This window comes from Dicentrarchus labrax, unplaced genomic scaffold, assembly GCF_905237075.1.
Source record: "Dicentrarchus labrax unplaced genomic scaffold, dlabrax2021, whole genome shotgun sequence".
Classification (NCBI taxonomy): domain Eukaryota; kingdom Metazoa; phylum Chordata; class Actinopteri; family Moronidae; genus Dicentrarchus; species Dicentrarchus labrax.
Genome location: NW_026136981.1, coordinates 114627 through 141500, shown reverse-complemented (window position 1 = coordinate 141500; position 26874 = coordinate 114627). Strand labels below are relative to the sequence as shown.

Genomic DNA, 26874 nt, shown 5'->3' with positions numbered 1-26874 from the left:
CTTCAATGTTCCTTCATTACCTTGAACACACTGTAGTTCATTTATACACCATCCTACTGCCACAAATACTCACTACAGCACCAAATGTGGATTCATCCACCGCTGGAAATAGTCCCAAACAAATGCACTCTTTCCTCTGGTTTGATAAAAACTACAGTGTGCAGCTGTTTTAGATAATTACTTCTTTTTTAGATGGACTAACATGTTGTTGGTTTGAGTCTGAACATGGGGCAGCTGTCAATAAGACAAATATTAAATTACACCAGACTTCTAATTTCTAACCAAATAGATTTGACAGCATTTATTTAAATCTGTATATTTGGGCTTTAAATACCAAATGGATAAATACAGACTTGTCACAGGGGTAAAGTTCCCTTATACAACCACTGAAATATGATGATGGACTCCAGTAGCTGTCTGTCTAATCTCTATAAACAAAGAATAGAAACAGAAATGCAGAATCTGCAGGAAAGGGACAAGATCTTGGAATCAGAAGTGTTTCTAATTTCTGTTTAATTTATCTACATTCAGAAGCAGATATCTGTTTATAGCTGTAATGTTGCTCAACTCCATTTTCACATAACCCACACAAATGAATAGTTTGGCTGTTGTTTCCTTTCTTTAAGGGTTGTGCCCAGAAGGATTTTAATATTGATTAAAGTTATTATTTATTATCTTTGATCATGATTCATTTTGATCATTTGGTATTTTAACTGATTGCACTAACACAGTGGTGCCACTAGTACAGCAACACATGTAATATGAAGAAGGATATTAATACTACCGCTGTTATTAAAATCTATTATCGACTTAATACTTAAATCATAGACTATAAAGGGCAGAAGGTTTGACCAGAATATAGTGAGAAACCTCACCAGAGTCAAAGTTCAGTCCAATGGAAACAACAACAGGAAGCTGCTGCTGTTTGATATTCAGAGTGAAGTAAAGTGTCTGTCTCCTCTTATATACGCTGCCTTAAATCTTACTTTGATGAAGAACCTCTTCTTAAACCTTTATGTCTTCTTAAAGTCTAACTCTCAAACCAACACTGGTTATCCACTAACAAGTACTGTGTGTGTATCACAGTCTGATATATCTTCTTCCTCTGCGCCATAGAGCTCCATTGTTCCAAAAACTCTTAAAAACTCTTCACTGTTCCTTCATTACCTTGAACACACTGTAGTTCATTTATACACCATCCTACTGCCACAAATACTCACTACAGCACCAAATGTGGATTCATCCACCGCTGGAAATAGTCCCAAACAAATGCACTCTTTCCTCTGGTTTGTTTGATAAAAACTACAGTGTGCAGCTGTTTTAGATATTTACAATTATAAAACCACTGAAATATGATGTTGGACTCCAGTAGCTGTCCTTTCTAATCTCTATAAACAAAGACTAGAAATAGAAATGCAGAATCTGCAGGAAAGGGACAAGATCTTGGAATCAGAAGTGTTTCTGGTTTCTGTTTAATTTATCTACATTCAGAAGCAGATATCTGTTTATAGCTGTAATGTTGCTCAACTCCATTTTCACACCTGAAGTTGCGTTCATGATCACTACAGAGAATCAAACAGTAGGTACCACATACACAGTAGAGTACATCTTTAGAAAGATGTTACACATTCTCACCATTGACAAGCACAAAATAACTCTGATGGTTCTCTTTTCATCTCGACATCTTGACATATTTCTAGTGTTGTTTTATGATAGAGACAAAGAAGAAGAGCAGCTGTACCTCTCATCCGGTTTGATTTGATGTCTTTGATGACTATTTGTCCATAACTGACGTCTTCTGCTCCTCTCACTGCGGAGTAAACTGCAGCTGGATCACTCTCTGCAAAACAACATACACATTATATTACTGCAGGTAGTACAGCTGATACTGTACTGATAGTATAGTTACTGCTACTACTGCAGTAGTCATTATATAAAGTACAACACAGTGATACTTTGTTTACTATTATAGGAGGACATAATTAAATATCAATTAGTTATTGCAGCAAATATCAGGATTCAGCTGAAGACAGAAGAGTAAAAACCGAAAACATACTGTGAAATTTGAGGAGAGCTGTTAACATGTTAGTTTGTCAGAATGTCACAAACTATAAAATCATAAATGTATTTAAAAGTTAAATCCAAACGTGGGTCAACATTTTGATGTAAATAATAAGATACGGAGAATGTAAAATGTTTCCACAAAATGTGAACAACATGGAAAAGAATAAGATTATTTCACTGTTTCCATTAAATAAACAGATCAATAATAATGTTTGAGTCAAACACATTAACAGTTAATGTGAGCAGAATGTACAGACAGTGTCAATCTGCAGTTATGTATTGACATGATGTCTTTATTTAAATGAACAGTCCTGCAGTGAAACATGAGCAGATCAACGTTCAGCTGAGTTGTTTTCATCAGAAACAGGAAACTGGACGACCACAGAGCTTCTGTTAACAGATTCACCGCAGGGTCCAAACAGACAGAGTCACACACACAACACAACACACACAACACACACTATCATCAACTAAAATAGAACTACAATATATCTCACTACAGTCTGAAACTTCATAGACCAAAGATGATTTGATTTTATTAAGTTACTGTTGTTAAAAATATATCATAATATATAAAAATGTAAATTCTAAACATAAAATAAATCTGAAATACATCAATACATCAAATTAATAAAATGCCCTCTTTGCTGTTCAACAGCCCACATTGTTTTATACATCTGATCCTCGCTGACATAGTCCCTAACATTGTGTAAGGTCCTCGTAAACCACAATGTCCTCTTAATTCATAATGTCCTCTCTTTCTAAAGCCGTCCTCTCAGACCTAAAACTCATTCTAACCTGTGTGTGACAACCAGACAATTTGTCAGCACTTTACAAAAGTGTCCTCTTAATTCAGAGTGTCCTCATAGTCCACAATGTCAGCAGTTTCTAAAAATATCCCTCAAACAAATGTCTTTATGTCCACAGTCCTCTGCATTAAAACATGTCCTCACATTCTGATAGTGTCCTAACTTTACAAACATGTCTCAGCTCTCAGCCTATTTCCATACACCTGCTGGTTTGGCTCAACTCAGTTTGACTCTTTACAAACACATTGAACTTCCTATAAATGTCTTATTTTGTTATTTAAACACTTTTATAGTGAAGCAGCAAAATCAGGAAGCGTTGGATTTTCTTCCGCAGTGACTTAACTTGACTCATATACAGCTGAAAGCAAACATGAAACAGTAAAATAAAGCAGAAAGAAGAAACAGGGACACAGCGTTCCCACACAGTAAAATCCTTTATACAATCATCTGATTTATTGCAGTGTTGCCAGAGGGGTTGAAGGTCACCGGTCACCCATCTTTGCTTTGAATGACTAAACCTTTCAAAGATGCCTCTTTTATAACCGATCCTCACCTGTACCAATAACCTGTTTACCTGTAAAAAGTTCTAAACAGGTGTCTTTTGAACATTAAACAACTTTCCCACTCCTTCTTGGAACGTGTTGCAGGCATCAAATTCAGTATAGTATGAAAAACTAGAAAATTCCTAAAGCAATTTTGATTGTGCCTTGCTCTGGCCCGTGACACTGGCCCATACATTACTGACACTGCCGAGTAGTTTACAGTACAATGAGGGGAGACACCTGTGTTTAATTCGGCGTACGTGATCCACTAACAACCACATATTTTAATGACAAATCTTGTTTTTTCCATCTATTGCCACGGTCTTCTCCCACTGAAATAGTGAGGCTGGTAACGAGTTGATGCGACAAAGTCGGCCAAAAAGTTAGCATTTATGTATTATATTGTTGCCGAATTAACAAGAAGACTGTTGACATATGATGAGTTTTTTCTTGTGTTTCTACAGTTATGTGCTTTTATGTAAGCGCAAATAATTGTTAATGTATGGTATTTCTTAAATGGAGTTTGGCATAATATTGTCCTGGGATAATGCAGGAAGCGTCATGGTTTAATTAAAATGGCTAAAGTAACTAAATAAGTAATAACCACAATGATGGGACTACTAAGTATGTAGTTATAATAATAATAATTATGATAATAATAATAATAATAATAACAACAATAATAAGTAATGCTATCAATAATATGAATAACAATATTTATATTAATAAATAATACATAATTAAGAAAGAAAACTATTCTTAATGTGCAGTCATAGGCAGTCACAACAGTCTGAGTTCTTCCTCACAAAATGAATCTAACTTGATGTTTTATCACATTACTAAATCTGTATTACTTGTGTCATGTGTAACAAGTTGAAATAGATGGCTAATTAAGAATTTCAGTGTCTTTTGTGACGTTTAATTAGCACAGTAATCCTTTTTCCTCTCTAGCTAGGGAGTGCTAAAACATTCATACCTTGTTCTGTCTCGCTAGCTGGCCTAGAACATTAGTAGCTTATCCTCTCTAGCAAGCAAAGCATATTAATTAATTAGCTAGCCTTCTAATACCTTCTTCTACCTTCTAATTCTCTTTAGCTAGCTAGAGCTAGAGCTAGCACACATAAACACATTAACCAAAGCTAGCGCTAGCTGCGTGCTAATCGCTAGCAAAGCGCTAATCGCTAGCTAAGTGCTAGCTTTGGTTAATGTGTTTAATTGTATTATGCTCCTGAAGGAGTGCTAATGTAAATTAAAGAACAGCTCATAGTAGGGTAAAATATTTAAGGTGTATTGAACTTATTTTGTGTTAATATTAAAATCATTCAGCTTTAAATTGTTTGTTTGTTAGCCACCTGCTAATTATCTTTAGCTAGCCAGCTAGCGCTAGCTTATTAATGTCTTGTCATTCTCTGTAGCTAGCTGTGTGTGTGTGTGTGTGTGTGTGTGTGTGTGTGTGTGTGTGAGCAGGCTTTGGTTGTCATGGCAATCAGGGGAGCCCACAGCAGCTGCGCACGCTCTCTCTCTGTCTCTAACTCCTCAGAGAGACAGAAACATTTAAAATGAATCCCCTCGAACCCATGGCCAGGAACGACCGAAATGAAAACCGAAAAGACCGTGAGCGTCATCATCTTGTTGACTATAGCACTGCCGAGTTTCAGTGGTTAAAGTTAAAAAATGTGACCTGGGCAGATTGAGAGAGAAGAGGTTCAACGAGCGTCTTTCAAGATTTGTCCTCTAAAATTAACATGGGAGTAGATGGGGCCGTGAGAGGGCGTTGCTGGCGCATCAGTGCGTTTCCCGCCAAAACTATTTGTCTGACAGCCTCAGCAGTAGTATCACTGCGACCCCAACGGATTTACCTACGTTCCTATCTATAAATTATTTCGGTAGAGTGAAATTTGTGGCCATGACAGCAGTTTACAAATTTATTTTTCAACAAATTTTTCTCTCTCCCCACACTCTAGCGATGATGTCACGCACTCTGGCAGTTTTTTTCAGTTGGAGGTTCTCGCAATACACACCCATTCATTTTTGGACCGGTTTTTGGCGATTTATCGGCAAACCGTTTGGCGAAATTCTTAGAAAAGTCATAGCACTCGATTCCCGGCCGAGCCGCACGTTTTGATACCTTTTTTGTGTACGTGCGACAAAAGCTCCGGGAGAAGAAGCGCGCCGAAAAACGTACGGAAGAATAAAATATTATTATAATAAGCCCGAGGAAGAGTAGTATTGTGCTTGCTTTGCAAGGCACAATAATTAAGTTTATCAGTTTGTACATTAAACATCTTAAAAAAGTCTTTGAGCTGCTTTCAATTGAATATGGGTGGAAAGGATTTGGAAATCATTGCACTCTGAAGACTTTCAAACCAGATTCCAAAAGATTTTTGTAAAACATGGAAAAAACATTTATATTTTATATTTTAAATGTATGTTATTAACAGTCCTGCAACGTTCAGCTGAGTTGTTTTCATCAGAAATGGGAAACTGGACGACCACAGAGCTTCTGTTAACAGATTCACCGCAGGGTCCAAACAGACAGACACACACACACAACACAACACGCACAACACACACTATCATCAACTAAAATAGAACTACAATATATCTCACTACAGTGTTTAGGAAGAGAAAAGCATTGATTTTACATTGTATTTATGTTGATGAACATGCTTTCTAACAACATTGTTTAAAAATGTCCTCACTTCATTTTCCAAAATGTCCCTAAAAATAAAATCAATAAAACATCATTACCTCGTCTGCGTCTGATTGGCTGTTGTGGGTGACACAATATTTTGACATCACTGTATGTGATGTCATCTGTGATGTCATCGTCTCCCCCTGCTGCAGCTGCTGAAACAAACCAACAAGAACATTTTTATCTCAACTTTTATCTTTTACACTGAGGAGAGAACAGGAATATAATTAATGAGAATCCTAATGGACGACTGACTGAAGGAAACAGTCTTAACTTTGATTATCTGTAGACTCAGTTCTGAAATACCAACAGTAAAATGTCATTTTAAATGTGAACTGTAGGACATGGTTGTCTTTTTGTGTCTGAGTCTAACCTTTATGTTTCCTCTGGGTGCATTGTCTCACCAGTAGAACCAGTAGAACCACTACAACCAGTAGAACCACACCAGAGAATAATAGGAGGAAGAGAGTAGGAAGAGAGGGAGGAATAGAGGCAGGAAGAGAGGCAGGAAGAGAGGGGGTAGCAAAAGTAGAGGGGGGTGTAGGAGGAGATGTAGTGGTGGGTTTCCCTACAATGAACAGGAAATCATAATTAAAGCACAGAAAATAAAATAAATGTAAAACACATTGAGTGGTTTGACTGTTCAGAAAGTAATAAGATTAAATAAAGAAAGTGAAGTTGCTCCTGTTAGTTCTGATCCTCTTTTTCTACTGAAACATTTGACCCAGCTTGGTTTATGTAGATTACATATCAAACGGTTATGTAGCTGTTGAACGCTGACTTTCTCTGCTGGCTGTAACGTTAGAAAGGTTGTCACATTGTGAACAATCACTGCTGTCCTTGTTAGTGCTGCAGTAGAGTTATCTGTAACCTCCTCACCTGTGACAGTGATCCAGCTGGGTGGAGACTCTCCATGACTGCCAATGTGACACTTGTAGAGGCCTTCATCAGACCTGGAAACATGGTGGATGGTCATGTGACCTGTAGGCTCAGTCCTGATGAGGGAGCCATCTTTATAGAAAGCAGCTGTGAGGTTGGAGGGAGGGGTCTTTGTTTTACAGTGCAGAGAGACATCATCTCCCTCCATCACAGGGAGGACAGGACTCTGCAGGATCACTGGTCCACCTCAACACAGAGACAGACTACAGCATTTCATCCATTTACACACAGCTTCATCAACACTAACTCCACAGTCTGATCTTACCAGTGACACTGATGTTGATGGTGTTACTGGTCGCTCCCTCTCTGGACTCACACCAGTAAACTCCACTGTCCCATGTGGCGGTGAAGCTGATGGTACAAGAAGAACCAGCTGGTTCTCCCCAGCCAGCTCCACACTGAGTCCTGGTGTCTCTGGTTGTGTTCCTCCTCAGTGTCCATCCAGCAGAGCTGTCGTCCTCCTCACAGCTCAGAGAGACAGAGTCTTCTTCAAACATCTGAGAGCTGCTGGGACTCACAGTCAGAGAGGCTGGAGGGAGAGACAGAGAGATGCAGTTAGAGAGAGAGAGAATCTCTCACTGCTGAACTGATGTCTGAGTTTCAGAGAAGATTTTTGAATCAAACTCAGATATGATCTGATGACATATCAGACACCCTCTCCACATTTAAGAGTAGGCTTGGGCGCCCGGTTAGTTCAGTCGGTAGAACTGGCGGCCCAGGGTTCAAATTTGACCTGCGGCCCTTTGCTGCGTGTCATCCCCTCTCTCCCCTAACCCCCTTTCCTGTCTGTCTTCGACTATCCCTATCAAACATAAAGGCAATAAAAGGCCAAATAAATAACTTTAAAAAAAAAAGAGTAGGCTTAAGACATTCCTCTTTGATAGAGCTTATAGTTAGGGCTGGATCAGGTGAGTCCTGAACCATCCCTTAGTTATGCTGCTATAAGCCTAGACTATCGGGGGATTTTCCATGGTGCACTGAGCTCCTCTCTTTCTCTCTCTTTCTGCACTCATTCATGTCCCATTAATGCATGTTACTAACTTCACTTCTTCCCCGGAGTTCTTGTGCTTTCTCATCTCGCAGGTTCTCATGGATCCTGGTGGAGCCTCCTGCCATGCTCACTACTATTAGTGTAGTTGTTAATACACTAATATAATTCCCCCCCCCAACTGGTCGAGGCGACCAGAAGGATCTGTCCTAGGTTTCTGCCTTTTAACAGGCAGTGTTTCCCTTGCCCTTGTCTCCAAGGTCTTGCTCATGGTGGTACTGTTGGGTCTCTGTAAATAATGTTAGAAGGAGTTCGGTCTAGACCTGCTCTATTTGAAAAGTGTCCTGAGATAATTTATGTTATGAATTGGCGCTATACAAATAAAACTGAATTGATCTGAAATTCAGTGATTTATTATCATTTGCAAACACTAACTGTTAGAGAAATAACCTTCCAGCTGTCACAGAAGAAGTTCACTAACCTTGGTTTGTTGGGCGGCTCAGCAGTGAGGTCAGAACTAAAGAGAAACAACACTTTAGTTTCTACTGAACAGAAAACAACCACACATTGATATTAGATAATAATGTAAACAGCCGATTATGTAACTGAGGACGATCTATGGTCAGAAACTGAATATAATATTAGAGGTATGTTTTTATTTGTGTATAATCAGCCATAATAATAATTGTTATAAATATTGTAGGAAATTCGGATAAGTAAACATTGTTTTAAAAATATATTTTTGGGGCTTTTTAAGCCTTCATCTGATAGGACAGGTGAAGAAAGACGGGAAGGGGGGGGGAGGACATGCAGCAAAGGACCGTAGGTTGCAAACTGGGGCCACAGTGGTAAGGACTCAGCTTACATGGGACACATACTCTACCAGGTGAACTACCATGCACCCCAATAAGTACACATTGTTAACAACTGAAGATAACTTGCAGTAATGTCTGTGTTATTGTGTGTTCTTTGCTGCTGTATCTGGTATCCTGTATATTGTCTGTTACTGCCTGGCTTTCTGTTCCCTGTCTTCTGAGCATCTTGCTTTTGCTTTGTCTGTCAGGGCACTTTATAAACCAGAGGGTAGTCTGTTGAAGACCAGCATGGACCATGTTATGGAGTGTGGACTGGTAGCTGGAGAGGTGCCAAAATAGCCCCCGGGCAAGGCACTGGACCCCAGCTTGGAGCAGTGCTTTGTGGCACTACTGCCTGTCTATATGTGTGTAGCTAAAATACTAATGACACAGTGTAAACGCATTAAAAGGTAGATTTTTACTCACCCAGCAGCCACTGTAAAGATGATTCCTCCATTTTAGATCTTGGCCATCTGAGATCAGCACATTAGAGTTCAGCAGTCACACTGAGTAAAGCCCACCTCCTTCCTCTTTATGTATCAGTGCTGTGGTTTTCTCTCTGCTGTTAGCAGGAAACAGGCTTTCTGTAACTAATGGCCTATAAAACATCCAACCTCGAATGTCAGTAACAGCAGCTCACATTGGGGTTCACCTGGACCGGTCACTATCACAGCCAGAGGGCGGACACAGACTGAGGGACAGACGCAGTCACACCTTTTGGTCTGCATGCAAAAACCTGCATGTATTTGGACTCGGAAACCTTCACAGACACAAGGATAACACGTCAACTCCACACAAAAAGATTCAAAGCTCAGGTCCTGTAACTATGGTAACAGTTATAAAGGGGACAACAGCTATGCTGTGATAGCTATATGGCTGACGTAATTGCTGCACCCTTTGTCTTCCATCTATACGGTGAAGGATATAGCTGCTCTCAACCATGAAGACAACATGTCGTCAGTGGCCAAGCTGTAATCTTCTGTGCTCCCTATCCCAGAGAAGTCGAGCAACTCTGTGTTGAACAGTTAGGCGTGGACACATCGTCATTCGTCTCGCTCCGTAACCATACTGAAGCAATCTTCGATTTACAGTTTGGCGGGAAATTTTGATTCCATTGTGTCTTCTCCCCAAATGACGAAGGTGGCTTACTGACATTTTCAGATTTCTATGGCACAGATTAAGAAGTTGCCGATCATCTCGTCTGGTAGTTAGTCGTGGTTGTCCTGGAGATTTTTGTGGCCTCAAATAACCCTCCTCTCGTTGATGTTTGAGGATTTTACAGACCACACTCTGGTATTTCAAGGAAATCAGCAATGTTGGCTTGTTTGTGTCCATCCTGTCGGAGTGCACTCTTTGGTGTATTGCCAGTTGCATCTGACGAGGCATAGCTAGGGAACTTCTATGTCAAATTTGGTTAAAAATTATACAGCCAATTCTGAAAACGTAGACTTACTGCATACAAGCTTTAAGCAGGAAAAGGACAACACAGCGAATGTCTTGCCTTTTATAGTGCCAAACGATCGTTTAAATTGAATTTGTTTCACCTGGGTAACTGGGACCCAGTATGGAATCACTGCACCTGGTCAAAGGGGATTATTGATGTATATAAATAGTAATAAAAAGAGGAATGTGTCTGAAAAGTAAATTATTCCAATTTTATGTGTAGCCAGGTGAACATGGGTTACACAGGGGTTTTCTCCTTAACAAGTGCTTTGCAGTTTGCTTGTGGGATTAGTACTGCAGTAGCGTTGTTTTTCCCTCAAGGGGGCATTGTTATGCTATGGGCAGCGGAAAAGGGAAATCGCGTGTGAGAGCATAGTTTTGCCGAGACACCAGAAACAAGGAAGTGGCAGTACCAGGAGGTGACTGACTGCCGTGATCTGTAAATGAGTTTGTGTGCGTATCTCCGCCACGCTGAGGGCAACACTGAACAGCGGGGTTAGCATGAGTAATGATAAAGCACATGTATAAACAGAATTATCTCATTTCAATGTATGCTGACTGATTCAATAAGCTATGTCCATTTGTATGTTTTCTGCCTAATTTAGAGGGGAGATATATGCGTGTTGAATTCCAGGTGTGTGTCTTGGAACACAGGCTGCACACTGGAGTGAAAAGGAGTTAATTATACTACTAAATTGTTTCTGAATTGTAAGAATGTATAAATGAAGAGAATATTTTGTATTGAATGTATTTTTATATTTCTCATGGAATTGAAGTATTTTATGTTGAAGTGACTATGAGTTACGTGGCGTAACAAATGTACTTAACAAATGTTTTATTTTCTTTATTTAGAGAGGTGCCACTACTGTTGTCTAGAGTTAGCTAATGTCTGAAGTTCAGTTTAATGAAGTAAATGAAGCTGTATGAGTTTGAGCCTGGTAGCTGTAGCTGGGGGTAGTCTACATACACCATTGTTCATCAACTGCTAAGGAGAACTGTTAAAGCAGATGATTGTTGCCAGACAAGGAATAGGGAAAAGTTATCATTCCGTTTTGTTATATCTGTCCTAAATCCTCAAGATACAATATTAATGCTGTTCTTTATTAAGCTCAGTCGGGGAATAAAAGAACCCACAAAAATAATTTTATTTGTGTACGGTCTCATCATTCTTGACCAGGCCACATATGGGCAACAGTGTATAAAGCTCTGCCAGGTGAGCTCATTTTAACCTGGCATGATGAATAGAAAGTAATTCATTTGTTTATGAAAAAAATCTTTTACAACAAGTTTGATTTCTCACTGTTTAATTGCTAGCAAACAATTGTTTATAAAAAGTGTTATTATATATAGTGATTGGCTGATATTTAAAACCTGGTTTGTCCCATTTAACATGAACATCACATCAGAGTAAGGAAGGGGTTCTTGGTGTGTTTGAAAATTAAATGTTTCTTCAGTATTTTACTTTGCAACAAAATGTCTTCATAGAACAAAATCCACAATCCACAACAGGTTCTAAAAGTAACACATGAAGTGATTTTCAGATGCTTTTCCTGGTAATCTACCAAAAAGTGACTGTGTGACTTTACCTTATAGAAATATTATCTACATAAAGTAGTTTGTTATATGACAACCCCAGTTTTCATTCAGCCAAGTATCTTGTATGAGAAATAAATGTTTGGCACTTGAAACAACACTGTGGCTCAGACCTTGCTGCAGTGCAGGAGGAGGCGTGGGGGAGAATGTCAGCTGTGTTGACGCCTAATGCATCACATACAATGAACAGCAACAGCCAATGCGGCGTCTACACGTGTCACTGAACGAAACAAGCTCCACCCTCCTCACAGCTCTGTCTGGATCCATCGACAGCATGGATCCACCAGTGGCAGACCGCCGGGAGCAGGTTGTGGATTTATGCGGCACAGAAAAGGATTCTGGAGCTCAGAAATCCCACTGACAGACTTCCTTTCTTAGATTTGCTTCCACTGAATCAGTAAGTTGTCTCCACTGTATGTTTATGGGGGTATGGATATTATCGTATGGGGGGGTTCTATGTGTTGCTGTGTCTGTGTAACTACTGAATCAGAATCAGCTTTATTGGCCAAGTCTGTGTTCATGTACAGGGAATGACTCTGGTATACTGAGACGGTTAGGAACCAAAACAACAAAGCTGATGAACATTAAACTGCTAGGCATTATGTACGGCGACCCGGAGTGGCCATAGAGACAATATAAATGCTATTGCAGGTGGACGAGGTAGAAGTTGTTCCCAAGTTTTGATGAATCTGGTTTAGAGTACAGATCCAGAACAACAGACTGTTGAACACATAGGTGGACTGTCATCACACAACTACTGCACATGTGAATATTGGCACCGTGCGTAAAGACGCACACACCTCATCCAACAGCACTGTGCTATCCCCTAAATAGTTCAGTGTGTTACAGGTCAATCATGCTTTAATGTTGGACCTTTACTCGTTGTTTTAAGAGCTAATGTGTCTTCAGGACAGAAGGTTGTATAATTATTGTTGTCTGGCACGTTACTGTTGATGGTTCTAGTTCATTTAGTCCTACATTGGTGTTTGGCATCTCAGCGCCATTAATGTGTAACATTATGTGGTTGGATCCATACAGTATGATTTTAAAGTGTCATTTACATTGCAGTCCCCTATTTATACTACTATATATATATTGACAGTGCATGATGATGTACACATATTAAATAAGTTGCATTGTAACTCTATGGTGCACATAAGTGGATGTTTTTGTACTACTGACACTGTGAGTCTGTAGTTAACTGTTGGTCAGAGTGATGGATTGAAACTGGAACAGGTTGTGTTCAGGGTCAGATGGATCTGCAGGGATGTTTCCTGACTCTGGACCAGTACAGGTCCTGAATGGAGGACAGGTTGGCTCCAATGATCCTCTCTGCAGTCCTGACTGTCCCCTGTAGTCTGTTCCTGTCCTGTTGGACCGTTCCAAACCAGACAGTGATGGTTGAACAGAGAACAGATTGATTGATGGCGGTGTCGAACTGGATCAGCAGTTCCTGAGGCAGGTTGAGCTTCCTGAGCTGGAACAGGTAGTACATCCTCTGCTGGGCCTTGTTGATGATGGTGTCTGTGTTGGACTCCCACTTAAGGTCCTGGGAGATTGTGGATCACAAAAACCTGAAGGTTTCCACTGCAGACACAGGCTGTGGAGTATGATGATGGGGGGCAGAGTTGGGGGGCTCCTTCTAAAGTCCACTGTCATCTCCACAGTTTGTTGATCTCCAGCTTGTTCTGACCACAGCAGAGGGCCAGCTGTTCAGGTTATAGGTGCCATCTTAGCTTTATGCTATGTTCTATATTAGAGGCTGATCTTGTCAAACAGTGTCAGTCTGAGTCCAGCAGAGGGCCATGTTCACTGTGCGCTGGTTCATATGAATGCGCGATGTTGAGATTATTGTTGCTCACAGCTGAATGGTTATATTTGTGCGTTATGTAGATATGAATAGGATGGAGAATCATGTTGAATTTAGATTTCTCAGAGGTGTATAGTAACGAAGTAGATGTACTTCGTTACACTACTTAAGTAGTTTTTTGAGGATCTGTACTTTACTTGAGTTTCTTTTAATCAAGACTTACTTTTACTCTACTACATTTAAAAGCTAAAACATATACTTTTACTCCATTACCTTGACGTTTGCCACCTCTTCACTCGTTATAAATTAAAATAGAAATATAATGAATCATCAAAGGATTACGTGGAAGGGGCGTGTCTGAGAGGACGAGAAGAACAACGTACGGTACTCTCGAGAAGATTAGAGGTAAGGGATGCGCGGGGCGGCGGAGATCAACATCACTACCTCTGCAGTAAACGTTGATGAAGAAGACGTTACCACACTGACAGCATCTCCTTCAGTAGAAGACAACAGTCACCCGCTGTGGTCATGTATTTTCTGAGTTGTATTCTTAACCAGACACAAGGCACCTTATTTAGTTGTGTTCTCTGAGGCAGACAGACGCTTTATTTATAGTTATGTTCTCAGGCAGACACGAGACACTTCACTCACTCTACATGTTTGCTCAGGTGTTTTTTTGTTTTTGTTTTATCATACCACATATTTCACTCACCTGAAAGTGAAATAAAGAGAACAAGGGGAGAACCATTTTTATACTTTGTACTTTACTTGTACTTGTACTTTTGATACTTGAGCATATTTTTTCACAAGATACGGTACTTTTGATACTGAAGTACATTTAATGTGAGCTACTTTAAGACTTTTACTCAAGTGATTTTCTTATGGGTGACTTTTAACTTTTAACAAAGTAATTTTTAGTTATGGTATGGTATTTGTAATTTTACTTATTTTTTTCAAGTACTTTATATACCTCTGAGATTCCTTCAGAGGCTCATCTCAGACTTAAAATTAAAGTGTGTGTGTGTGTGTGTGTGTGTGTTAGCTGTGAGGCAGTGATATTTAAAGATGTACAAACCATGCATACACACAAAAAGTGTGCTTAGGAGGTCCACAGCCGGTGTGAATGTGCATACTGGCACACATCTTTAACGCCATGTGTACCCCACATAGTCTTTTCACTGCACTGTGTTAGGATGCAATCTGTACTTTAAATAACATTTTCATCAACATAAGGATGTGTGATTAACAACCTGTTTGACAAGACTTAATTTAAACTTAAAACAACAACGAAGTCCCTGGTAGTCTGATATTAAAAATGATGTATTAAAAACACTTTTATTTGTGTTTTACTGAAATACTTAGCTGCTGATCAGGGTTCTTCTCAGGGTCCTCACAGATTGTCACCCCAGCATATGATGGTATAAAATGGTTTCATGTTAGTAAACCACATTTGATGAGATCTACATTTTGGAACTAAAGTTTGAAATTATATAAAATATAAAAAATAGCCTTCAACTCTTAAATTGCTGTTACTATTTTATAATCAGTTAATCATATTGAATCTTTTAAAATGAAAATTAACCAATATCTTTGGGTTGTGGACAAATCAAGACATTTGAGGACGTCACCTTGGGGTTTGGGAAACAGTGATCAATATTTTTCACCATTTTCTGATATTTTATGAAAAAAAAAGTTAATTGATTAATGGAGAAAATGATCAACAAATGAATTGATCATGAAAGTTGCAGCTCTACTTGTCTTCCTGTAAATCAGGCTGAGCGATCCGCCCACAGCTTTACATAAGAGCACCACCACTCCCTTTCCTGGCAGTGCGCAGTTACAGTCAGAGTAGTTACAGTCAGGGTAGTTCCATCGACGGAGAGTGTAGCAGACAGCAGGTGGACATTCACTCGGCTCCGATGGCTCCATTTGTGCTCCTGTTGTTCCTCCTGTCTCAAGCTGCTGCTGGTAAAGATTTTTATTGTCAATAGATTGTAGATGGAGGCAGAAAGATGATTTTTGACCAGTTATAATGTTTTATTGTTCTAGAAAATGTCTTTGTAAGATAAAGGTTTACTCAGATCATCTTTTTACAGTTGATTTCAGGTTTTTGAATAATGAGACTGAAGTTTAAAGTATCAATAATGTAGAACAGTTTTAACCTCTCAGCATTGTTTGCTGCTGAATCTCGGAGGGAAACCAGACTCCTCCTCTGTTTTCAGACTTTAGAAATCTAACCAATGAGGGGAGACTAAAACCAAACCCACCTCCCTGCTGGAGAGAGAGAGAACTGACTCCTCCTGCTGCTCTCTTGTGGGTTTGGAGGGAGGGTTTATCAGAGGGAGGGTTTATCACAGGGAGGGTTTATCAGAGGGAGGGTTTATCAGAGGGAGGCAGCAGAGAGAGAGCTGGAAGGGTTCCATAAATGTCGATGAGAATGTAAAAACAGTTTTTATTGTACAAAGTGCAATGTAGTAAACACAGAACTTCAAAATAAAACAGATATGCCAACAACTTTAACATTGCTTCCTTTCAAAATAAAATATTATACAATAGTTGTACTGAAGTATTCAAAGAGATATTTTTCAGATGTCGCAAAGATACAAATAATCACAGATTGTTGTGTTCCATGTTGGTTCCCTATTAAAACTGCAGGAGTAACTTCTATAAAAATGTCTGAGAGAGATAGTGACTGATTGTCAGGTCCTAAAGTTTGTGTACTTTGACAACCTCAGAAAGAACCTCACTAATATACACAGAAGCATATTCAGTCACTTGAAAAAATCTAATCTAATCAAATCTGAAACATAAGACTTTTATTGGAATCAAAACACCAACAAAACAATGAGCGTGGTAGTGGGACCAGACCAGCTTTTCTGCATTCACCACCCACAAAATGGACACTTTTGACAAATCGGAATCAATATTATATTTTTTGATAAATGGTCATGTTTGTATAGGACTGTAATTAATGCTTAATTAATGAATTCATATGGCTGAACTCTTGGTGAACTTCAGCATGGCCCACCTTGCTCACTGTAGTTTCTATGTCGTTAATTCTTTATGTCATTTCACTTGCTTTTTTACAAACACAGAATGATCTTGGTTTAACATTTAATACGATTGTAGACGGGGATAAAGATCTCCATTCACTCTGTAATGGTAATAATTCACTTTCAGTGGATTCATATTCCTTAACCTTCCTTAAAGAGGCCTTCTGTTTAAACAGTGTGTGTCCTGTCTGTGGAGTCCTTTTAAAATGTATTAACTTTTTCTCTCTGGATGTTTATTGTTGGTTTTTAGAGCTACTTGTGATACCAGTGAAACCTGGAGGTGATGTCACTCTGCCATGTTCAGCTGGTGATGACTCTATCAGAGCTGTAGAGTGGACCAGACCTGACCTGGAGCCTCCAGAGTACGTCCTCTTTACAGAAACAGACAGTCAGATCCAACCTACCAACATCCATCCTTTCAGGGTCGGGTGGATCTGTCAGACAGAGAGCCGAAGCATGGAGACGTGTCTTTAGTTCTAAAGAACGTGAGCATCAGTGACAGAGGAACATACGAGTGTCGAGTTGCTACAGGTGGTCCAAGCCGTCGTAAGAGAGCCAACATTAAGACTGACCCAATCAGAACCATCCAACTGGAGGTCACAGCCTCAGGTGAGTTAGTGGAGTTCAGGGTGATTCTCAGAGTCAAACATGAGGGATATAGAAGAAGAAATGGATTCTGTTCAGTCATTTCTGACTAATGTGCGTTTTCATCTTACAGAGAACTCCAAACACATTGGACTGGCAGTTGGACTGACAGCTTTCGGTCTGATTTGTTCAGCTGTTGTTGTTGGAATGGTTCTCTGGAAGAAAAAAGAGACACACAGACAGTAACTCAGAACCAGCTGCTGATGAAGCAGTGGGTGATCAGCTCCTCTGAACTGCAACAGACCTCTTTATACCTGAACACATCATGATACAACATTATTGTCTGTGCTGTTTGAGGCTCTCCGCTGTCTGTATGGTTCAGTGCAAACTAACAATGTCTCCCCTCTGTGAATTGCTACCTTATCGTGGTGGAGGGGTTTGTGTACCCGTTGATCCTGGAAGCTGTATTGTCTGGAGCACTCAGCTCCTGGTGGGGTCTCCCACGACAAACTGGTCCCAGGAAAGGGTCAGACTAAAAGCAGTTCAACAAGCCAGGGATGGAAAAAGTACTACAATATTCAGTTCAAGTGAAAATAGTTGAATTCCTTAACCTGCACTCAGATAGAGTAGGTAAGTAAGTGTAAGTCAGTAAAACTTTATTTATATAGCACCTTTTTGACAAAGAGATCCAAAGTGCTTTCCAAACAACAAATAAATAAACATAACAACACACAAAAACACAAACATAGGGAGAATGTAAATACAAACAAAGAAAGAAAAAAAGAGGGAAGGATAGATTAAAAGATACACGACAGATGAGAAAACAAACAAGGAGCTCTATAAAAGGCCTGTAGTACAGAGTGGATCATTTAACATGAGCTGTAAGTGAACATTACTGTAAGGGGAACATGATAATCTAATGTGATAGAACTATTACCTAAGTACCTTCAGGCCACAACATAAAGTGTGTACCATGTGATGTGTGTACAGTGTTCACAGCACTGATCATCACCTATAGATACACAGCCACCTTCCTCAGTAACTTCAGTACCTGGACAGACAATATAAAGCCCTATCAATGAAATAACCTGTGACTCTAACAGCAGAATAAGTAACAGAGACGTATCGACAGTCTGAAATACTTAAGTAAGTGTTAGAGGACACAGTAACAACAGGACATTTTCTTCTTCCATCCCTGGTCATTGCACTGATCCATCAGACTGCTGGTGAGCTGAAAACAGACAAACCTTTTAAAGTCAGGTATAAAGAGGTCTAAAGTGTGTGTGTCATTTTAATCTTAATTCTATCTTTAAAAGACATAAAAGATGATGTTTCATCCAGCTTTGATGTTGTCCCAGATGGTGTCAACTGTTTCTGTTGTAAAACTTCTGTTTGATGCTTTTAAGCTTTTAATATTGTATTAATGCACTTTTAAAGGAAAAATAAAGGTTTCTATTTGGTTACATTTGGATACTCACGTTGTGTTATTTGCATTGTTTGTTTGTTTTGTGATATTTTTAGGTTTTTATGTCTTTTTATTAGATAGACGATAGATAAACGGGGCCGCCCCGGTTTCCCTTCACACACTGCTGTTATGATGAGGGGAAAGAACCTGAGCCTCAACTGTTGGCTGTTAGCTTACACACTTATAGCATCTCATGCTAACAGACCACAGCTCAGACTGTTAAACATATATATATATATATATATATATATATACATGTCTATAACACATTGGAAATGTTCTAATGCTCATAATTCTAATTATATGTATGTTTATAATTCATTATTGACATAGAAAATGTTTCCTTATAATAATAACAAATTATTAATATCTTTATTTTTTTATGACTGTAATAAAACTGTAGATCCTAATATCACTGTGTGCACTGGGATACACCTTTATTGTGAGAATCTAATCCTGTTGAACTTCTAACCACACCTGGGTTTCAAATAACTGCAGGTTGTGATCACACAGCACATTCATTATCTCCTGTGAAGCTTTAAGGCGTCGTCTTATTGTTGCTGATGCACGAACATAGAGAGGTATTTAAGTTGGTGAATCACTTTACATGATGCTGCTTGTTTATTCTCTAATATATTTATAGAATCTGAACCTACAGCTGCAGATAAATGTACTGAAGTATCCAATCCAATCCAACTTTATTTGTAAGCACTTTAAAAATAACTTTAAAGTTGACCAAAGTGCTGTACAGGAGAATAAATAAGACATCATAAATAAAAGACATAACAGCTCACGAGTATAAAGTAGCATAAAACAGAAATACTGAAGTAAAAGTACAGTACTTGAGTAAATGTACTTGAGTAAATGTACTCGAGTAAATGTTCCACAGGTTGTTTTTCCATAGACAGTGTGAGCTGTTGAATGACAAACAAAAGCTCAACCAACAGACAACAGAGCAGAGTTTCCAGGCAACAGCCCACAGGTAACAGACATCAGCTCACCTCTAGAGAGCCTGAAGGCCACAGTCTACTCTACTTATATATCCCATAATAAAGAGGCTCAGCAACCACACTGCATGACCTATATGGTTTTAGACTTTTAGAACAGAGAAGGAGCTGATTAAAGTCAATTAAACTGAGAGAAAACAAGATTATGACTGTAGCGTTTACTGAGAAATGAAACTGAAATCAGGCTCACTCAGGCTGCATGTCTGATCCTGTCTCTGTTGTCAGAGAACATAATGGAGACATTTACAGCGGTTGGAAACTGCACCCATCCTCCACCTCTCAGTGTGAGTCACTGTGGTCCAGTCCTTCCTCTTTAATGAACACGCTAACAGACTGCTGCTGTTCAGTCCTTTTGTGTCTAAATTTCTCTTTTTCTTTTAAGTTTTTGTTCATGAAAGAACTCTGTTCATTTTTAATATATTTACTGTTTCTGTCTGACTGTATCTGGACACTCCATAAGATAAAACAGGATTCTGATGTATTACATTGTCACTGTGTAACTGTGTGAGTCACATGAAAGTCCCGAGTATCACTTCCCCCTAAAGCAGCATGAGTCTGCTGTAATGAAACGTTCCACTGTGATCAACTTACATAGAAAGACTCTGAGGATGAGTTTGAATTCTTTATAATTAATATATATGAATATTCTCAGTTATCAATCAGTCCCATCACAATCAGAATCTTCAGATCCTGAGTCTCTCAGCAGAACCAGCTTTGATGGTGTCCCAGGTCTGTCCCAGGTTCTGTCCTGCACATGGTCTTTGTGGGTTATTGGTCGTACAAACATCTTGTTCCTGCTGACTGTTTGTCAGCTGTTGACTGTAAATAAGAACAATCACTGTGACAAAGATCAACTTGGTACGTGGAATTTTTTCTTTGTCTCATGACCTCATCTGATGTCTGATGGGAGTTTTTTTTCTGAACCCTGTTGATATTTTAAATGTTCCTAACTGTGAGTGTGTGAGCTCAGCATCAACTGTCTGAAATATATAAAGAAATAATTCTGCTTCAGTACAGAACTTGAGTAAATGTACCTGAAACTATCTAATAATCTGCTGTTGACCTTGTTGGCAGGTTGAATCTCTGCTGGCATCAAAAGCAGCTCAACCAGATACCTTCAGGTGTGTTCCTGCTCTCAGGTAGAACACACACGCTTTGTTTGATGTCTCATCATCATTGTGGCACCAGGCCAGCTGTCAGTCAGAGGAGAAACCGACTGTTCACTAAAAACAGCTTTATGTGTGAACCAAAGGCCAAACTGAAAACAACCTTACTGTTTAATGTAACTGCAGCCTGAAGCTGTTGAAGTTTGATCAGTCTGAGAGTCCTCAGAGAGTTCATGTTTAACACATTTATGGAGAGCAGAAGGTCAAAGTCCAGTCTGACCTTTCTCTCTTTACTCAGAACAGAACTGAAATATCAGTTTGACTTTTGAACGTCCTGTAACAGGAACAACAGGATCACTGACTCTAACTGTGATCTGATATCAAGCACAGACAGGTGATAAAATGCCTGTCTGATCCTGTCTCTGTAATCAGAGAACAAAATGGCGGCTGTTTACAGCGTGCGGTCTGAAGCTGCTCTGAGCTCGTTGCACCATCCCCCACAGCTCAGTCTGAATCAGGGTGTGGGTTCAGTCCTTCCTGTTTAATGTTAGAGACTGTGAGAATGAACTGCAGCTCTTTATTCCTCTGTGTGTGCACACTCTGCTCACTACTGAGTGTATAATATCTAATATAGAGGATCAATGTAGGACTGAACTCGGCTCTACACTCTGAATGTGATCCACTGCTGGTGACTCTGTGTCTGAGCACTCAATGACTCACAGGAAACTAAAACTAAATTCCCCCAGCAGCCTGAGAGCTCTAACCTTTTATAGTAAAATGTCCCACTGCGAGGAATTCACCATCAGTCAGAGGATGATGTCACTCTAACAGCTGTCCTCCTGATCAATACCTGCTGGATCACAATATTCTGATCAACCTCTCTGCAGCAGCAGCCTGTGTCTGCCTGGACACTAGTGACATCATATGATCTCTGCACTCTGATTGGCTGCTCTGTGTCTTCAAACAAAAATAATCCACAGACTACAACTCCTCCAGAACTCAGCTGCACGAGTTCAAACCAGAAAATAAACTAAATGTTTCTGTTTGTCCCATAAAATCAACCTGGGCTGTTTGTATATTTCTGGAATCTACACAGAGAACTTCTAATGAAGCGTTTCAGTCTCACAGCTCAGATTATCATGTACTGTCTGTAGGAATGTGAACTGACGGCTGTTATCTGACGCTGCTTTCAGAGAGAGAATGATAGACATTGTTTTCTTCTTCGTTCTTTACATTGGAGGGAAAAACAGCTCAACTACAGAGGAAGAGTAGAGGACAGTCGGTAATTCAGAGTTTGCATAAAGAATGCAAACAGCTTTACAGTGACTGATAGTTTAATGGTTCCTCTTCCTCCTGCAGCAGCGAGATCAACCCTTTTTCTTTTGTATTGCACAATATCCTGTAACACTGCTCACTGATCCATCTGGACCACATTCAACTTTATTGTATAAAGTCTTTGCTGTTTGCACTAAATCAATAAAGGAACATTTTATCTCCTCTCACTTGTGTGTGTGTAATAGTGTGTGTGTGTGTGTGTGTGTGTGTGTGTGTGTGTGTTTACACTCTGTTCAGTTTTATGTTTTGCTCTTTGTTTCTGTCGTCCTGTAAACTGAAACTTAAAACCGTGTTTTATCTGGTGGTGCATTCAGGGACTGAAAGCTGACACCACAACCCTCGTCCTCCCTCATGGTACACACACTGCATTAGATTAGATTAAACTCTCTAATGTGGAGGTCAATGGTTTCAGCTGCTGTTGAACTCGGAGCTGATCAGTTGGATTTGTTCACTTTAAGAAGGAAACATGATAATGTTTATAGTTTTATTTCCTGTCAGGACTTTCAGGCTGTGAGCCGAGTGACACTGAACAAAGAAACTAAAGAGGTTTCATCTGTAATCGCTCTGGAATGATTCTCAGGAAACAAAAGTGAAACAGAGTTTAGATTCAGAGACTTTCACTGGGACTTTTTCTGGGTTTTGAATCAATTTAAAAACTCCGACTAGAATTATAAAGCAGGAAGTGTTTGGTTGAAGAGCAGAGGAGCAGCAGCCTCGAGTCCTCCAGTCGCCATCTTTACTGAGCAGCCCAAACACACAGAGCAGTTAGAGTCTTTATTCTCTCGTATTAGTCAGTGTCAATATTCAGTCTTTATTCCAGCACTCTCTACAGCCTCACACTATTCTGGTTAACACTTTACACAAACACTGCTGTTGCTGTTCACTGCTGCTTTTATATGTATTTATTCATAGATACACATATTTTATACACTTATGTGTGTAATAGATCATAACAATGTATGTGTTCACACTGACAGCCAATAAAGCACTGGAAGCAACAATCAGCTCTTGAATCTTTATTTACATTTTATTATGTTGACTACATGGGTGTGTGTGTTTGTGTAAGTGTGTGTGTGTGTGTGTGTGTGTGTGTGTGTGTGTGTTCAGCAGTCTCTTCCCAGAATACTTTGAATGTGAAATAACAGGTTTTGCATTCAAGGTTAAACTAAAGACGCACGTCAACATGTTGACATTCTGAGCCATGAGTCTCAGTCCTTACTGCATTATTGTGTACTGAGTCGTTACTGCATTATTATGTATTGAGTAGTTACTCCAGTATTACATATGTAGAATGTCTGAAATGTCTGAAACTCCCCTCTGTGGTATTTGCTGCTACAGTCACAGCCTGCAGGAGCACAGTTAGCCGTGGTGACGCTCACAGACTGTTAATAAGATGTTGGAACTGATCTGAGGTCAGTGTGGTTCACCTGCAGACAAACAGAAGCAGTGAAACACTTAATGTCACATATAAATGATGGGTGCTGCAGGACGCTGCTGAATATTGCTGCACACTGTGTTTCTGTGTGTCATTGCTGTTTGTGCTGAGTGACAGTCGTCATCTGGTGGACAGAGAGAAGCTCCTGTGCTGCCACCTGCTGGCTGTCTGACTGCATCTATATGCTGCTTTACAGTGGGCGTCTATCACCAGTCAGTGATTGTTCACACTGAATGTATCACACATGTTACTGAGTCAATAATGAAAGCTTTATTTTACATAAATAAGAGTTTCCAGCAGGAGGACTGTAGACACACTACACATCATTACATTAATCATGTATCTGGAGCAGTCAGTCAGCAGTGGTTGGACTGGTTGAAGGTGTGGAGGTGAACCTCAGTGAAGAGTAGACGACCGGTGCCTCCGCTGGAAACTCTGAACACAAACAGTTCAAACATTAGAAAACATTCCTCTTTCCCTTCACTGTTAGAAAGTACAACATATATACATATTATATATTACAACAGTAGTTATATAATATAGTTATCTATAATAGTTATCTATAACAGTAGTTATATAAAATAGTTATCGATAATAGTAATAAACAACAGTAGTTATGTAATGTAGTTATCTATAATAGTTATATATAACAGTAATTATATAGTATAGTTATCTATAATAGTTATATATAACAGTAATTATATAGTATAGTTATCTATAATAGTAATATATAACAGTAATTATATAGTATAGTTATCTATAACAGTAATATATAACAGTAATTATATAGTATAGTTATCTATAATAGTAATATATAACAGTAATTATATAGTATAGTTATCTATAACAGTAATATATAACAGTAATTATATAGTATAGTTATCTATAATAGTAATATATAACAGTAATTATATAGTATAGTTATCTATAACAGTAATATATAACAGTAATTATATAGTATAGTTATCTATAACATCGACTGTACCTCTGCTGCTGGTTGTTCTGATGGATATTTGTCCATAACTGACGTCTTCATTCTTTCTCACTGCTGAATAAACTGGAGCTGGATCACTCTCTGCAGAAGACAATAATATTAATACAAACTAACAACACTGTCACTTTATCTACAGCTCATGTCTGTCCATCTGTTAATTATGTTTATTACTTTACAATAAGAGGAGATTTTTGTATTATAGCTGCAAAGATTTGCAATTTAAACTGAATTAAATGACAGTCACAGTTTATGTTTTTGCTTTTTATCATCATCACCGCTGTGAAAGACGACAATATGGACGGCATTTCTGCAGTAAAATCAGATAAAACGTTCATGTTTAGTCAAAATTATGAGATTAATAGTCAAAAGTATTATATAGAAAGTCATAATTATGCTATATAACTCAAAAGTATGAGATCAAGTAAAGTCAGAATTATGACACAAAACGTTGAAATTATGATTCAAGATTATTAAATTAGGTTCTATTAACAATCTTATTTTTATTTTACTGGTGGAAACCAACGTCACCTTTCACTGCACTCAAACTTCTTTTAAAGTAAAGTTGAGGTTGAAATTTAAAGTAATGTTTGATGCTAAGGTATTATTATTTTTAAATTCAAACGTTGGCATTATATTATTACGACCTGTCGGCTTACAGTAGACAACCTAATGTCACTCCTCAGGCCCTGTAGCTGCTAAATGCTCCACTATGTTCACCAACTGCGTCTGGAAACATTGAATCAGACAGGAAGTGTGCTGCAAACCCCAAACTGCAGGAGCTCTGTGAGGCTACATGCTAACGGTCTCAATCCATCCAGCAGACGGAGATTCTCATGCACAGAGCCACACTGCTAACATCGCTGCAGACACTGATGAAGAGGAGCGGCTGTACCTCTCGACCTGTCTGCTGTTCTCGCCACTGCTGAGTAGACTGGATCTGGGTCCGTCTCTGCAGAGTCAACATGGAGGATGGATTCAGTAAGAAGAAGGATGGAGTATGATACTGTGTATGATATTTAAAAGAATTTCATGTAACACAGCATAATATTATTTAACTGTACATCCCATGTAGAGATGTAGACAGAACAAACATTTCACACAGGAAAAACAGCTTCTGACCAAACTCCGACCTTCACTTTCTAAAGAACATTTCTTTACAGAGTTGCTGATTTGAGTGAAAGAGAAACTGCAGTTTAATTCGGGAGTAAAAGCTTGTTCTCTACCGTTGTGCTGTGCTGTGTTTCTGTCTGTCCTCTCCTGTGTCCCTGCGTACTGTGTCTGTCCAGGTGCCGTCCTCCTCTTCCTCCTTGCAGTGAGTGCTGGATCGCAGCCGGGTTCCCTCCTCCCATCAGAGCCTGGAGCTGAAAGACCCGAAGAGAGCTGCAGTCAGTGCCAGTGGACAGCTTCCTCTGCGGGGGCCGGGACAACAAACCTTCCTCCCCCCCGGTGTGTGTGTGTGTGTGTGTGTGTCGCATCCAGATAACTGTTTATATTCTGTATGTGAAATGTGTGTGTGAGAGGAATCTGTGTCTCACCTTCAGGTTTCCTCCAGAAACATCGTCTCACCAGCAGAACCAGTACAACCAGTAGCACCACTCCACAGATAGATGGAACACACACCAACACTAAGAAACTAGCAGTGGACGGTGGAGGAGGAGAGGAAGAGGAAGAGGAGGAGAAGAAACCAGCAGTGGAGGGTGGAGGAGGTTTGATGGTGGGTTTCCCTGAAGTGAATGAAAAATAACAGAACTCACTGAAAGTACTCTGTATTTTTCTTTTTGTCTGTCTGTATTTTGTGTCTCTTCTCCTCCTTTTGGTCTTTTATCGGATCTGTTTTATATCTATTTCTGTGGGTTTCTGTCTCTTTGTAGTAGTTTTGGTCTTTGTAGTCTTTATGTGGCTCTTTGTGGTTGTTTGACTCTCTTCAGAGTCTTTTATGTTCCTGTAGTGTCTCTGAAGTCACTTCGGTCTGTTTGAAGTTGTTTGGCTCTTTGCCCAGTAGATCTGTTCATTAAACCATAATAACTGCTATTAATGACTAAAACAAACACTGTAATGTTATAAATTCTAGATCCAGATCTCTTTTCAGCTGATCCTTGACCCGTTTCAACCAGAGAGGACAGAGAAACGGAAAAGAGAGTTATTCAATTTAATTCA

General features: G+C 39.3%; 3 protein-coding genes across 17 annotated transcripts in view; 2 read left to right on the top strand and 1 right to left on the bottom strand.

Moving 5' to 3' along the window:
* The window catches only part of LOC127360964 (butyrophilin subfamily 2 member A1-like), a 141862-nt gene extending 119411 nt beyond the window's left edge, over window positions 1–22451 (top strand). Inside the window, exon 4 of the mRNA XM_051395528.1 lies at window positions 17680–22451. The gene's annotated coding sequence lies outside the window, so the exon portion shown is untranslated. The remainder of the gene's footprint in view (window positions 1–17679) is intronic.
* Window positions 1–26874, top strand: part of LOC127360960 (Fc receptor-like protein 3) — a 66663-nt gene that overhangs the window by 27828 nt on the left and 11961 nt on the right. The gene's annotated exons all lie outside the window — the stretch shown is intronic.
* LOC127360956 (low affinity immunoglobulin gamma Fc region receptor II-like) overlaps window positions 1–26874 on the bottom strand; it is a 31801-nt gene that overhangs the window by 1986 nt on the left and 2941 nt on the right. For 4 of the 13 annotated variants that reach the window (XM_051395502.1, XM_051395503.1, XM_051395499.1 and 1 more), the window contains exons 5-8: window positions 26253–26441; window positions 25941–26078; window positions 25610–25666; window positions 1742–1840 (exon numbers count right to left, since the gene is read on the bottom strand). In XM_051395502.1, the coding sequence (XP_051251462.1) occupies window positions 1742–1840; window positions 25610–25666; window positions 25941–26078; window positions 26253–26441 (483 nt within the window). Of the gene's footprint in view, window positions 1–1741; window positions 1841–6166; window positions 6266–6483; window positions 6679–6989; window positions 7236–7314; window positions 7579–8518; window positions 8555–9317; window positions 9558–23970; window positions 24159–24708; window positions 24799–25609; window positions 25721–25940; window positions 26079–26252; window positions 26442–26874 lie in introns of those variants that run through there. The other 9 variants (XM_051395510.1, XM_051395511.1, XM_051395507.1 and 6 more) reach the window with 9 other exon arrangements.